This window comes from Pyrenophora tritici-repentis, chromosome 8 (assembly GCF_003171515.1).
Source record: "Pyrenophora tritici-repentis strain M4 chromosome 8, whole genome shotgun sequence".
NCBI classification, from domain to species: Eukaryota; Fungi; Ascomycota; class Dothideomycetes; order Pleosporales; family Pleosporaceae; genus Pyrenophora; species Pyrenophora tritici-repentis.
Window position 1 is genome coordinate 1,376,904 of NC_089397.1, and position 15,073 is coordinate 1,391,976.

General features: G+C 51.8%; 5 protein-coding genes across 5 annotated transcripts; 1 reads left to right on the plus strand and 4 right to left on the minus strand.

Annotated features, from left to right (window-relative positions):
* Window positions 1-30: 30 nt before the first annotated feature.
* On the minus strand, window positions 31-972 carry PtrM4_139730 (uncharacterized protein; the record flags this gene model as incomplete). The annotated part of the gene is made up of 1 exon (XM_066109438.1): window positions 31-972. One exon carries the CDS (start codon window positions 970-972, stop codon window positions 31-33), a length of 942 nt encoding a protein of 313 aa, XP_065960360.1.
* An 838-nt stretch (window positions 973-1,810) lies between these two features.
* PtrM4_139740 (uncharacterized protein) lies at window positions 1,811-3,646 on the minus strand (the record flags this gene model as incomplete). Its single annotated transcript, XM_066109439.1, has 1 exon — window positions 1,811-3,646. The coding sequence occupies one exon, from the start codon at window positions 3,644-3,646 to the stop codon at window positions 1,811-1,813; it is 1,836 nt and encodes a 611-aa protein (XP_065960361.1).
* Window positions 3,647-4,026: 380 nt separating this feature from the next.
* Window positions 4,027-5,868, plus strand: PtrM4_139750 (uncharacterized protein; the record flags this gene model as incomplete). The annotated part of the gene is made up of 1 exon (XM_066109440.1): window positions 4,027-5,868. The coding sequence occupies one exon, from the start codon at window positions 4,027-4,029 to the stop codon at window positions 5,866-5,868; it is 1,842 nt and encodes a 613-aa protein (XP_065960362.1).
* Window positions 5,869-6,041: 173 nt separating this feature from the next.
* On the minus strand, window positions 6,042-8,852 carry PtrM4_139760 (Fungal-trans domain containing protein; the record flags this gene model as incomplete). The annotated part of the gene is made up of 3 exons (XM_066109441.1): window positions 6,042-7,203; window positions 7,318-7,598; window positions 7,653-8,852. 3 exons carry the CDS (start codon window positions 8,850-8,852, stop codon window positions 6,042-6,044), a joined length of 2,643 nt encoding a protein of 880 aa, XP_065960363.1.
* Window positions 8,853-10,251: 1,399 nt separating this feature from the next.
* PtrM4_139770 (XdhB, Xanthine dehydrogenase, molybdopterin-binding subunit B) lies at window positions 10,252-14,832 on the minus strand (the record flags this gene model as incomplete). The annotated part of the gene is made up of 3 exons (XM_001937995.2): window positions 10,252-10,743; window positions 10,794-14,341; window positions 14,394-14,832. 3 exons carry the CDS (start codon window positions 14,830-14,832, stop codon window positions 10,252-10,254), a joined length of 4,479 nt encoding a protein of 1,492 aa, XP_001938030.2.
* Between the last annotated feature and the right edge of the window lie 241 nt (window positions 14,833-15,073).

Below are 15,073 nucleotides of genomic sequence, written 5' to 3' on the forward strand. Positions count from 1 at the left end.
CGCCGGGTGAATTTGCGGGTTGTGCCCTCATTACGCACTAGATCCGAGGCTCATTTCAGTGTCAGCGTGCTCAGACGATGACGTATTAGGGTCTTGGTCAGCGGTGCTAGGCTGCACGCTTCTAGCAGACATTCGCGCTAGGTTGAGGTCTTGCGTAGTTGCAGCTGTTCTCTTAGACCTCCTAGTCCCTAGGGTGGTTGCGGGCTCTCTAACAGTGGCTGTGTTTAGGTTGTTTACGTCTTGTCGGCTTCTTTTACTTGCGTCCGTAGGTGTTCCCACAGGCTCAGTAGTATTAGCTATGTCGCCGTCCGTGATTTCAATGGAGGTTTCGACCGTGCTGCCTGTCTGTCTTCCTCTAGCTGGCTGCATTGCCTCAGAAGCACGGTCACCCGCCTCCCTAATGACTTTTAGTTCCCCCTTTGTGGGTTGGATGAGTCGGCCGTTCGCCCTCGTTGGGGCTGCTGGGCACTTGTCGTGGGTTGCTGGAAATGGGCCGTGGCAGTTGGCGCACTTTGGTGTGTCTTTGCATTGTTCTCCGTGTGGTCCCTGGTGAGTTGCCGTTGTTTTGCTGCATGTCGTGCAGCGGGCTGGCCTTGTGCAGCGGCTGGTTTTGCAGTACCCTAGGCAGCCTGGGTCGTGCAGCATTGCAGGTGAGTTCTTCTTTATCTCGTGCGCGTAGTCGCCCGTCCCAAATAGGCGAAACGATCGTACGGGTCTGGTGAAAGATATAATCCAGGTTGTCCTTCCCTCCGTGGGTCCATGTCTGGAGGGCCGGCAGCTCGCCGGTTCGATCCCTGTCTGGGACAGAGCTTCGCTGACTATATCGTCTATTGTGGTGGGTATACTTTCCCCTGTGATAGTGCGGTATGAGCTTTCTACGCCCTGGACTGCATAGTTCACCCATCGTTCAGGTAGTCTTGCGCTCTCGCCCTCTACCGCTCGGATCATGAGTTCGCGATTCTCCTGCCCCATAAGCAGGGCCTTGATTTTGTCGTTGCGGGGCGTAATCGCCCAGCCAGTCTTGATATGTTTTGCCGTAGGTATGTCGGAGGGGTAATTTCCTTAATCGCCTTTACAATAGCCATGCGGGCCGCAAATGGTGATGCCCGTTGGAGCCGAGCCTCCGCTCCAACCGCTATAAGGATACGGTTGTCAGTGTTTAGAGGTCGCCTAGGAGTTTGAGCTAGCTGCTTTGGGGCAGCCGTGGCCGCTTTCGTCGTAGCGGCCCCCCTTGCTGGGGGGTTGGATTTTTCAGGGTCCTAGCTACGTCCGCCCAGGAGCGGTGCGTAGTGTCAGAGTCGCTCCCTGAGTTTGGGGGCGTGATTAGGGGCGTGATTAGGGAGGTGTTAATAGCCCTTAGCACCTTCTGTTGAAGGTCCTTAGCCACACGGGCTCCGTCTGGGTCGGTGTACTTCCCAAGGCATCTGTCGACAGCTGTCGCTAGATCCGTTATGATGGAGTGGTGGAGGTTTGTAGCTTTTTGGGCTGCCTGAATCCGCTGGCGGACCGCTTCAGAGACAGCTTGATTGTAGGAGGTGGGCGCAGTGCTACCGATAGAAGGTTCAGCACGAGTATGTGCTCGCTGCCTCCTCTTGTTGCCGCGCAGGTCAGTATTAATAGGGCTCTCAGGCTCCTCTGATCGTGTATGGGGGGTTGGGCACTCCGTGGCGCCCTCTCTGGAGTTTCTACATTAGCCATTCTAACCACCTCCGCGAGAGCAGAAAGCGGTTATTTAGCTGAGGTAGTTACAGGCCGCCGTGCCGTTAAAATGATGTAAAAATCGTATAATTTTATAAGGGTCCCAAATTCCTTAAAAGTTGGTGTTCGGTGATGTGAGCTTTGATGGAGGAGCTGGAGGCTCTTCTTGAACTTGAGCACCAGCGCGAGCAGCCTCAACGCGTTTTTGACGCTTGTTGTTCGATGAGGTAGCTGCTGAAGCTCTCCTCTTTCCCTTTTGGGGTAGTTGTATAGCTTTAGCAGCGTCTCTCTCCTCCTTCTGGCGCGCGCGTTCAGCTGCTTTCTCAGCTCGCTCAAGCTCCCTCATCTCCTTGAGTCTCTGCCTCTCCACACGCCTCTCCTCGAGCTCATCTTGACGCTGCAGTCGAGCCTCCTCGCGCTGCTTCTTGGACCGTGCTTTTTGGAGTTTCTCCTCCGTCTCATCTCGCTCCCGTACTGCTTCTCTAGCTCGAGCCTCACGCAGCTTGCGAGGAGACCAGAAGACAGAGCCACCGTGATACTCCTGGCGCTGTTGAAGGTCAAGAGCTTTGCCCTTCTTCCTGTGCTTCTTTTTATGTTGAAGAGCCTCCTTTAAGCCCTCGTTCTCATGCTTTAAAAGCTCATACTGCACAGAGAGATGGTGAACGCTTGAGCGCAGCTTTCTTGCCTCATACTGATGGCTATCATTAACAGCAGCTCGTACTAGCCGATCGAGCTTTCTCCAGTCATGATCAGAGAGCCCTGACGATGAGCTTCTCTCAGCTTCTGGCGTGCTAGCAAATCTACGAAGGATAACGTTGGCATCCATCGGCCAGATCCCAGTGGCTTCGAAGGCCTTCAATATGAGGCTCTCTGTGAAGGAGGATATCCAGGCGCTCCAGAAGAGCGGGAAGAAGTCCCCTTTCTTGATTGGAATAAGGCCTTGAGCCTTATGGAGATGGTTAGTGAGCTCGTTAGAGTAGGCTTGAGAGAGTGGCTTGAACAGCACTACATCTAGCGGCTGGAGCGTATGGGTCGAATGGGGAGGAAGGATCATGAGGAGGATCCTATGGCGATCGCAGTACTTAATAAACTCCATCGTGAGGTGAGATCCATGGCCATCAAGGATGAGCAATCTCCATCTACCTGATCGTTGCTTTGTAGAGCGATCAAACACCTGCTCCAGCCAAGCTAGGCCTACGTTATCATTTGACCAGCCTGTTGGAGATGATGAGACAAAGACCTCATGTTCTCCTGCCTTGATATCTTCTACCCAACTCGATCGTATAGCTCCATTTTTAGCTGCGTAGATAAGGGCTGGAGGCAGCGAGCTCCCATCAGCGCAGCAGCAGGCCAGGACTGTCAGAAACTCGCGTGATCCATCCTGGAGAGATGCTCGAACCTCCTTCTTCTCCCATTGACGCCTGCTGAATATCCTCTTACTTCTGCCTATCAAGCCAATTAAGAAGCCCTTCTCATCCATATTGTATATATCTCGAGCCTCTAGGTGATATTCGGTGATCTTTCGATGCAGCAGCTCGAAGTAGAGTCTATACTTTGACTCAGAATCAGCCAGGTGGCGCGTACGATCCATGGCGCTGGTCCACTTTGAGATGAGATGGATCTCGTGTCGGTTGATGAAGCGAGTAACCCAGCTCTCGCTGAGCTGCTGATGGGCTACTTCTGATGAGAAATTCCTGATCATCTCTCGTGTAGGAGGAATGCCTCGCTTTGTGAGCTTTTCGATATATCTCACAAGCTCTAGCTCTTGTTGTGGGTTGAGTTTCTGCTGGTTGAAGTTCTTGTCTCTTTCTGAGCTTGTCTGGCCCTGGTGCCTTCGGGTCAACGTAGATCTCACAACACCATGCTTAGCAGCAATTTTAGTATACGAGAACTGTTCTCCTGGCTCTAGATTTTCAATATCTTCAATCGCAGCTTGAATTGGGTCCATATTGGTGGAGTTAACGTGTGTTGAAGGTGAAGGGGTTTGACGTGTTTTGGTGTTCCCCGCGCATCACGCGAATCCGCGCATCACGCGCACGGACACGTTAAGTGTCCCCACTAAACTATCAAACTCGGATTTCCTTCCGAGTTTTCCTACCCAAGTAGCAACGCGATTGCCAATATCACACCAAAATACCAGCTGCGCCTCTTCTTGTCTAAGATCTTTCCGATCCGTGGTAAGAATCACCGCAGCTCATATCGTCCTCCATGCTTTTTGACGTTGCTCTGCGGCGTTTATCACGAGGGTCCTGCGTCTATCCTAGGGCTCGAAAACATGTAAAATTTTACAATCTACAGCGCCATGCTTTGGTCAATCATAGCAACAGAATGTTCTCGTATTGCGCGACTCTGAATGATGCTTTGACTCTGGATACCGATGAGACACCAGATTTTGCTACGCCCACTGCAGAACCATCTGACACAGCAACATCGACGGCGAAGCAAAAGCATGCGAGAAATTACCCAAAGTATCTGGAGCTTGACAGCTCTGAGACCCAGGCGCGTATGAGCGCACTGCCCAAATATCTCAGAAACGCAGTTCTGAACAACGGTATTGAAATGAGGAGTTTCAACTGGAGAAGTAGCCTCGATAGTTTGAGTTCTAGTTCTGAGAAAGTGAAGGCTGCCACAAGCCTGATGTGGTTCATACGAAAACGAACTGCAAACAGGATGCGGAAACCGGTTGAGCCTGGATTACCGAACCGAACATGCATGCCTATGAAACGACTCAACATCCTCCTCAATACAGAGAAAGACATAGGGGCGTATATCGAGAGACATACCGTCGGTCGGAAGTCTGCGAAACAAATGGCGAAAACTCGAACAGTAATACAGCTACCAGAGACGGTAGAACATGGACTTGTGAGCGAAGAATTTCTTGAGGCTGGCTGGCTTGAGCGTACGGTCAAAGACTTGGAGCCTGGTCAACAAAGAGAAGTTATCAAGTCGACAATAAATATCCTTACCGACGGAGTACGGTCGAGCATTGAAACAGTCGGTTTGAACGCTCAACGTCAAAGGTTTCTTGCAATTATCGCCGAGGCCAAATCACTTTACAAAGAGCTCAATCCGGATGCTGCGGAGCTGACCACGGAATTTGATATCACACGTAGACGCAGCCGCAACCCATTCACCTGGAAGCTACATGGTTCTTTGGAGGGAGAACGTCAAGCGACCTTGAAATGGCAGTATGCAGAACAAGCAAGATTGAATCGATTATCCAAAAAGTTAGACTCTACGACAGACCTTGCTCCAGAGTTGATAAGGAGCTTGCAGGAGATGTATAACACAACTGGTATGAAGCTGAGAGCTGTTAAAATATACTTGGAGAAACTGGAGCTGGAAAATGCGCCTGTTGAATCAGAATCTCTCAAACTCGCCACGAAGCACCTTACCATACCATACCGAGCGCAACATCACATGCTCAAGGACGTCTTGAGTCGCTTCAAGGTTGGCTTGTTTGAATTTGGCCAACGATTCTTTCCCAAAATCATGCAGCGGGAAGGCTGGTACGAGCCCGAGGGCCTTTCTATTACGGAGTTCGGGGATATCTTAGACCAGCACCGCAACATGCATGATTTCTACAAAATCTGCAGCAAGCAATGGGACTCCCTCCGTCGCATTCGCAATTCATCCGTACATGATATCCCTCAGATGAGCGTCGCGCGTCTCGAAGAGCTGCTGGATGACTGCAAAGATCTTGCATACTTCATGGAATGCCCCGGTATCGACGTCTTGGTCGACAGGTATAACCTCCTGCTGAACAACTACAAGGACGATTACATGGGATTTCTCACCTCTCACGAACAGAAACTCCGGGATCAACTGGAGAAGATAGACGAAGAGCGTGATGCTGCACTCAGTGATCTGGATACGCTGGAGTGCAAAGACTTTGAGGAAATAAATGAGAAGCTGAGAGAGGACTTTCACGAGAAGAGACACATACTCATGTTGAAATTTCAACGCACAGACCGCGATAGAAAGCCCCTTTTCACACGCGATCTTGTGAGATACTCCGTCTTGAGCCATATTCGCCATTGTTTGGATTCAGAAGACTCCGCTTGGGCTGCAGAGGCGACAGGAGCTTTGGCCAAAGAGTATGCAGGACGTGGGTACTTGTCGCAAAAACCACTCGAACGGGAGGCGGAAACGGACTCTCAAGATGGATGAAGGTATACCTTAAGATTGGCAAGGGAGGAGATACAATCTTGTGTGAACACCAAGGCATTTCCCGACAGCGATTGTGGAAGCTGGAGATGTATTAAACATGTTCATAATCATTGGTATCTATTGCCACCCAAACAACGTCATCAATCATATCTCCAAAAAATCAACCCGGTCTATCACGGTCCACCAAATCCTGCCCCCGCACCGGCGCCACCGCCGACTAATCGCCACTGCACTAATCCCCTAAGCACCATCATCCCATCATGCACAACCGCCCATCTCACCTTACTCAAACACCTACTCACTACCGCCGCCAACCCATTCGTCCCCCTCTTCCCCACGCCCCCCGAAAAAACGCTCTTGGCCCCTTGCTCCAGCAAACCCATCGGTTCACTCTTGAGAATGCCCTCCAACAGCGTCTTCATCTCTGTACTCGGATCCCAAACCATCTCATCCTCCTCCCCATCGTCGCCGTCCAAATGGCTGAGATGACTGGGCAAAGCGTCCGGCGCGGGCGGAGGAACCGGCCGCGCATACCACACCCCCCACACCACCAGCGTGCCTAGATACACAGTCCAAGCATGATGCCACAATCTCGCACTCCCGATATCACTAGCGCTGAGCTCGCCATCTAGAACATCCACGCCCTCGCTTACAATAGAAGACGCGTGCCACACTGCCTTACCCGCCTCCTTACCGTTCTCCAACACCCACTTCTTAACTACACGCTGCGAGCGTGCATAGTCGTGCCGCGCTACTGGGCGACCCAGGATATGTCTCGCGCCCGCGTAAATCTGCAGGTCGATAAATGGGGTGTGGAGTAAGATGTGTGCGGCGTGGTAGAGGGCCAGAGTAGCCGTGCGATGGATTTGGAATTCTTTTGCGAGAAAGTGGGACGGTGAGGGTAGTGCGGATAGGTACGTGGTGCAGAAAGCGGTGTAATCTGCGTGCCAGGATGTATACGAACTCGCGAGGCGAACTTGCCAGTTTCCCAGCGGGTTGCTGGATTCCAGTACGCCGAGGGAGGTTTGGTCGCGGCGTTGCATGTCCCAGGCTACAGACATGAGACCGTGGAGGAGTAGAGCGCGGGATAGGGCGTTAAGGTTCTTGGGGATCTTGGCTGCTGCGTCGGGGTGTAGGTACATCTTCAAACACGACAGAAAGAGCGGTGTTGTAGGTTGTTTCTGGCGTGCTTGGTGCCAGGATTCCGCGGAGTCTGCTTCCCAGACGGCTTGGTCGCAGGGCATGTTTGAGCGCAGTTCAAAGGCCGACATGCAGAGAGATTGACAGAAGAGCACGGCGTGCTGCGTGTCCCACATGAAGCACAGAAAAGCCAGTCTGTTTAGAGATGATTACGATTTGTTCTCAGGCAGGTGAAGACGTAGTGAAATCCCGTTGTTCCGGTCGTAGAGCGAGAAAGAGAGAGGAGGGTTTCAGTTGTTGAAGACGTACCTCTTTTTTTCCTCAGCCTCGCACCAGGTTCGCCAGTCGTCTTCAAGATCATCTGTGGATTCGTCCGGGGTGGGTGGTCGGATGCTTTGGCAGTCGCTGCGGCGGATGAGGTTAATGAGGAGTCCATGAAAGAGATGCGACATATCGTGTTGCTTTTGGCCGGCACGGCTTTTGCCGAAGCACTCGACAAGGAGGATAGTTTGGAGGACCCAGAGATCAGGCTTGGCAGAGAAGCCGGCGTTGGCAAATATTTGGGGACGGAGGACGTCATGTATACACACCTGCATTGTTTCGTTAGCTTTGATTTCATGAGTGAGAGGGTATTTGTTGCTTACGGCAAGCTGATGTGCGTCTTTCTCTCCGTATGTAGCTCCAAGTAGAAGCACGGACGCGAGAAGTAGGGTATCAACCTCCGAGGGGTCGAATGTTGACATGTGGATAAGCGGGTATGTGGTATTGAAGCGTGTGAAGAAGAGATCGCAGTATGTCTGCAAACACGACAATGAGAGGAGTGGGTGATCTCGCATGACTATACTCCCATCAGGCATGGTGGGTTGTATGATATCGACGAGATCAAGCAACTGCTGGCGGGCTAGTTCATCGATGACTGGTAAGCTCCTCGATGGCCGAAGCATGGACATTGGGCGCTCGATGTCGGGCACAGAACTAGCGGCATCCACCGAAATAGTCTTAGGAGAGACCGCTGATGTGTTTTGAGTTTGTTGTTGTGGCTGGGAGATGATATTTGGATTATCGCCGTGTTCGTATAGCGGAGGGGTGATCACTGGTGGTGAAGACAAGTGGCCTTGTAGAGATTCAGATATCTGAGACTGTAGCGGTTCATAGCGATTGAGTGTCTCTGATGGCTTTTCAAAGCTTGTATGGTCTAAATTCAAGTCGAAAGACTGACCAGGCTGCGGTAATGGCGAGGGGTTGTTCGGGAAAGCAATCGTGGGGAATGGATCTTGCATGTTTAGCTGCTGAGAGTGGTCGGTTTTCGCCCAATCCATTTCAAACAACCAGCTGTAGTTGCTTATAGTCGTGAACGGGGCGTTGAAAGAACTCGCTGTATCCGGGTTGAATATGTCTTCAAAGGATGCATCGTCAAAGGCGGTAGAGGCAAATGGATCAGGCTGAGGCTGTGTGATATCCGCAGACCAGAATCGTTGGTCTATCGGCGAGAAATTATCTTGAGCTGATAATGTCTTTGGGTCCAAGCCAGCAGGTTGGTAGTTGATCCCTATGCCGGAGTCGTGATCTTCCACGGATTGAGAAAGTGAAGGGTTATGCGATGTTGGTGGTGATATTGGAAGGCCTTGTTCGTGGGTATTGAAGTATGCAAATTCCGGTAAAGACTGCAACCTACCTTCGCTATGTGGCGATGAGGCGGACTGAGAATTTGACGCGTTGATCGATAGTGCAGGTTTCTTTGTTACTATTCTGCCTTCTGCATCCTTCCACATGCGTTTACGAGTATTCAAGACTCCACGGCCTTCAGCGCCAGCTTCTTCGTCTTTCTGACGATGGCGGCTCATATGGCGATCTATACATGCTTGTCAGCGCAAGTCGCCTTCAAATGATGACAGTATGAAGTTCTGTAAATAATGCCATGCATCGTGGCATGTAGTCGGACCGCGAAATGGGAATAACTCGAATGCTTGGCATGGCGGCTCATTCTAAGTTTGACACTCATTGGGAGGCATGACCTCGCAAGGCTGGCACCACCAAAGGGACAGAGTAGTCACAAAGTGCTCGAGCACTTTAAAAGCACGTGCATTATAGTGGCTTCTGTATGGAGAAATAAAAAAGAAACATTGCCGTTATTCTTACCAAGAAGGTCTCTCCGTTTAAAATGAGCCCTGCATCTTTCGCACGTGTACTCGCCCGTAGAGTGATTCAAAAGGTGGCGTTGAAGATGCTCCGCCCTCGTAAAAGAGCGACCACAACCCTCATTCGAACAAACAAATCTCTTGCCGTCCGGCTTGCTCGTCTCCTTTCTTTTCCGGCCCCTAGGCGGCACCAAAATCGTATGGTCGGGCGCTACAGATGACATAGCGCACGGGTCACTGTGTATGTGTGTAACAATGGGATTGTGGATTTGTTGAAGGATGGGGCAACTTTGAGGGTGACAATGGGGTATCCAAAAGTCAAAGCACATACGCCTGACAGGGCTCCACACGTCTTGGTATTCGGAGGAGGGAAGTGGCTTATCGGCGTCTCAAGTTCCGATTATCACGGCCGAGTTGGAGGTGTTTGTTGTGCCGCTAGTGAGCGGGGTTGCGCGCGACAGCGCGTCTCTTGGGACCGAAGCTCCAAAAGTGGGGGTGAGTTGGTAGGCAACCAACACAATACTTAGTGTGTGTGGATGATGATTCATCTCTATGTTGTCATGGCATGTGAAGCAGCCTCTACTCTGTGAATTTAGTAGATTCAAGGAAGTCGCTGTGCCCTAAATGCCAGGCGATTGAAGCGGAGGAGTGCGCTCGCGTATCCGCACAGGTGCTCTTTGCGGCAACCCGCCGTCCGTGAGGAATACCCATGTAGGGCAATCGACTTGGTATAGGTATCCACCTTGATGAGTGATCCTACGATCGTTGTTACAGTCTGCAGTATAGTAGTTGCAACGGTGTTCGGAAGTAATCGTCGCTTCATCGGAGATAAACCCCTTGACACATTGGCGGCCCGAGCGTTAGTCATAACCCTGGCACCTCGGCCTACCTATGTAGATTGCCGCCGATAGACGCCAATGTGTTCCACCTTCTGAAGCTGATGTCGGGAGAGGATCATCGCGGTAGCTACAGCATGCTACCATGGAAGGATGACGTTCACATTTTGAATGGGATGGGCCCAATTAAGCTGGCGATACATTCAAAGAGTAACGGAAAGCTTCAAGCGTAATCATGATAGGGCAAGTGTTCATTTGTAGACCAATCCTTACGCAACAGCAACCAAGAAACCCTTCTCACCCTCCTTTCTCACCGTTTTCGCCCTCTCCGCAAGCTCATCTCCAACTGCTAGTCTCAACCTCTCACACGTGGCAGGACTATCCAGGTTCCAAACCCCTGCGTCCCCACCAACCTCCTTTCCGTTCATCCTCCTAGCAGCAATTACTGCCTCTCGTAGTGCAAAGAAGACTGTACTGCCTAGGAATAGGGGGGGTTCCCCAATTCCCTTTGAACTCTGTACAGTCCTCAGATGATGCCAGCTCAACGGCTTGCCCTCGTTATCGTTGCGTAGCATGCTGGCGTTGAAGATCTGCGGAATATCGGAGAAACCCGGGATCTTGTAGGTGCCTGGGCCGCGGGTGAAGAGTTGGCCAGACTGGGTCCAGAGACTTTCTTCGATAGTGAAGAGACCTTGGCCTTGAATGAAAGCGCCTTCGATCTGGCCGTAGTCTATCGCTGGATTGATCGAGTTGCCAACGTCCTAGAAATGTGTTAGTAGGCAAGAAGAAAGGGATTCAAATAAAGACATACCATCATGATGTCACTTCGTAGAACAGTGTGATCGCCAGTGAGAAGGTCGAGCTCAACCTCGGAACAGGCCGCTCCTTGGGTCCAATAGTAGTACATGGGTTTGACTGTCTCCAAGTTCGTGTCGCCCCAGGTGTAGCCAACCTTTGGCATTTTCCAGAATCCGTTAGCAGCGAGATTGACCCGGTCGACATAGGCGGCATGTGCAAGCTCCTTGAGTGGAGCATCTTTGCCCAGCTTCTCGCGGTAGGGTTGTAACCTTTTATTGATCTGGTCACAGGCGTCCTTGACAGCCATGCCGTTGAGATCAGATCCGGATGAGGCAGCGGTAGGCGAAGCGTTAGCAATCTGGTACGTCTGGCTGTCCTGGGTATAGATAGCATCGAGGGGAGTACCGAGCTCTTGTGCGGCTATCTGGCACATCTTTGTGTATAGCCCTTGCCCCATCTCTGTTCCTCCGTGGTGCAACAAGACACTCCCGTCGTGATAGATCTTGACGTATGCAGCAGCCTGGTTGAGATGCAGAGCTGTGGCGAAACTGAGACCAAACTTGGACGGAACAAGACAGATGCCTCGCTTCCTCCATCGGTTCTTTGAGTTGAACTCTTTGATTGAAGCCTTTCTCTTTTCGTAGTCGGATGATCGACTCAGTTGGTGCAATAGCATCGGTACGTGCCAGTCCTCGTCAATCTTTTGGAAGAAAGGCGTGTGTTGTCCAGGCTTGTACAAGTTCTTTTGTCGCAGCTCATCAACATCCATGCCCAGACCTTCAGCGATATTGTACATGATGGTCTCGGAGAAGTACATTCCCTGTGGCGCACCGAATCCTCGGTAAGCCGTGTTGCTGTGGATGTTGGTCCGACATACATGACCGCGCAAGAACACATTCGGACACTCATAAGCATTATCGATGTGCGTCAAGCAACGATCCATAACGGCTCCGCTCATATCCTGAGAGAAACCGCCATTGTTGTACATGTCGACTTCGAGAGCGATCAGCTTGCCTTCCTTCGAGACTCCGACCTTCCACTGTGCCTTGAATGGATGTCTCTGGCCGCTGAGCAGCATATCTTCATCTCGATTCAGCATGATTCGCACTGGTCGTTTCTCTTTATTAGCAGCTATCGCGGTGTAGACTGCAAATGGTACGCTTCGAGACTCTTTGCCGCCAAAGCCACCTCCCATGCGCTTGACACGGGAATTGACGCGATTGCTTGGTATGCCCAAAACCGAACTGACAAACTCCTGAGTTTCCATGGTGTTCTGGGTAGATGACCACACCTCGATAGCCCCGTCTTCACCAGATGGTATCGAAAGCGCCGCGTTGGTCTCCAAGTAAAAGTGTTCTTGGCCGCCCAACCGGCTCATGCCCTCAAAGATCTTGTCGCATTGCGCGAAGGCGTCCGCCATTTTATCGTCAATAGCAAGACCCTTGCGCAAGAATTTTCCGTGCGGAAAAAAGCTTTCGGCCGCTATAGCTTCATCGATGGTGAGAATCGGAGGAAGGTCTTCGTATTCGACTTTGACGGCTCGAGCAGCTGCTTGGGCCTCCAGCGCTGTTTCAGCATAGACCATACCAATGACCTGACCATGCGATAGCACCTTGTCCACGGCGAAGAACGGTTCGTCTTTCTTGATCGAGCCCCAAATGTTGGCCTCGGCGGAGATGCTGTTCTTGTCAATGTAGCCAGCGACACCAGACATTTGGAGCGCTGGCTCCCAATCGATGCTTAGGATCTTCGCGTGTGCTTTTGTTGACATGACGAGACCACCAAATAATTCCCGGTCTACTCTTGGCATGTCATCGACATACTCGGCCTCTCCCGTACACTGCTTCAAGGCGGACAAATGCGGCACTTGCTTGCCTACTACACGTTGTTCATGCGGGTTGTAGTCATCTCGGGTACCACTGGAAATCTCGCGGTGAATTTCATCGATAACCTGCTCGTCAACCTTGCCGAGGCCAAGATCAGCAGCCGACTCATGCCAGAAGCGGAAAAAGAGCGAGAGTGTGAGCGTCTTGCGGTAGTCCGCCATGCCACCCGGAACGCCGTAAGGAAGATCGTAATCTTGTAGCAACGCGGTAAGGGCAGCATCGAGCGTCTCGGAATGGAACCATGGCTTCCCCAGAAGAGCGCTCTGTGTCTTTGGTGACTCCTTCGTCATAGGCGCCATTCCACCGAACACAATGGAAGAATCCTCTACCAGACCATCTGAGTCGAGGCGCACGCGGAAGGCTGCTGTGACAATCGCAATATCGTCGTCCTTACGCTTTGCCTGCTTGTACGCTTTGAGAACCTCCCGGGAGCCTTGCAGGGCAAAGGGTATTCGGATTCGGTGTAGAGCTGCGTCGGGGGGAAGGGTCGTCGTTCTATAAGCAATGAAGAATTTCGACATGGGAAGGTCAACACTGCCATCCTTCTTATTGACTGCCTCTAGTGTCGCTCCCGCCGCAATCAACACGGGATTCGCATCAGAGATGGGCGAGGCGGTTGCGATATTGCCCGCTAGCGAAGCAACATTACGGATCTGGCGACCAGCAAAGTATCGCAGTTGTTTGCGCAATGCCTCAAGAACCATTGCTCGCTTTCCGAGCTTCGCATAGATATTCTTGCAAAGTTCTTCCAGCTCAGTGAGTGGCGTGTTGGCCGCAATGACCAGCTCCTTTGCCGCCTCGAGCTCAGCATCCATTGGGAGTCTAGTCTGCTTCAGCTCCGGGATATCAGAAACGTATACAGACACAGAAAAGTCGGAATTCTTGAAGCGAACTTCCACTTGCACCTCACTAGCGCCGCCCACAAGCTTCGCAGAAGGGTAGGCATCTTTCAGCTCGACCAACTGCTCAAGCCTGGTGGGCCTGAACCAGATCTTCTTCTCGTTCCCGTAGCAGAGAGGTTGTGGTTCATACTTCCATAGTGCAGGTGGAAATATGAGCTCCGTTTCAGGAACATACTCCAAGAACTCAATCTTGGGCACGCCCTTTTCCGAGTTCCCCGCTGGTGCTATGGTGGTAGATGTAGCAGTCTTGGACTCTGCAGCAGCACCAGTCTCTTTACTTTTCAGCGGCTTCGCATAGTCGGCGCCACTGATGGCAGCATCCACAGACGGCTGTTTCCTTGCGTCAAGGATGGCGGGAACATGTTCATCTTCTGAAGCTGATGTAGGCTCAGTTGGTGGTGACGAAGTCTCTGACTTGGTGTCTGTTGAGCTGCTATCAGATGGTGTATCACGGCAGCAACCGCCTGGTCTTCCACAGGAGACCTTGGAGGGACCCGCACAGCCGTTACGCGTGAGATCAATGACATCTTTCTCATACTTCTCGGCATCCGCAGTGGTTGGCTCGTCTTCCTCAGCTAGCTGGCCTTTCAGATCCTCGGTGACGAAGGTCTTTGCAGCTTGCAGAATCGGCTTATATCCAGTGCATCGACACAAGTTGCCATCCAAGTGGCCCTCCATCTCGATCTCGCGAGCGCTAAGATGGAACTTCTTCGTCTCTGGGTCATAGGCATTCCGCACTACCGCATAGAGACTCATGACAATTCCAGGTGTGCCTTGAGCATACGTTAATGTGCGTACAGTGGAAAAACTCTTGACTATACTTACAAAAGCCACACTGGCTGCCATGAAGCTTCGCGATTCTCTCCTGCAAAGGGTGTGGTCGACCCACATTGCCGATGCCCTCAACTGTGATGACATGTTTGCCGTCGATACCAACCAGCGGAAACAGGCATGCATTTACCGATAAGTGCTTGATCCTCCTCTTCTCAGACTGCAGATCCGGGACCTGGAGAACAACTGTGCACGCGCCACAGCCGCCTTCGCCACACCCCAGCTTGGTCCCCTTGAGGTTTGGTTGCGCGCGAATGTAGTCCAACAGGGTCCAGTGCGGGTTCGCATTACTGATGACTGTTCTCCGACCGTTGATGTATGTTGTAATATCTGGTGTTTTGTATGTCGATTCGATCAGGGGCGTGAGGGCCTCGGTGGCGGAAAGCCCGCGCGCACTGGCCGCACTGCTTTTCGGTGGAGACGGCAAAGACATGTTCGGACAGGCGTCAAACCTCAACCACAATACAGTAGAACCGTAGAAGGTGCGATGGGCTCCTCATAATATGATGGACAAATACCAATGACCCCTCATCTTCTGCATGCAGCAGTATATTATGGCTGTCTCACGTAATGGCATCGCCGATTGGCCTGGTTGATTGACTTGTCGGTAGATGCTCACTAAGGCCCGCCGATAGACGCTCTCGCCTTCGTAAAGACTGGGCCCGCACCACCCC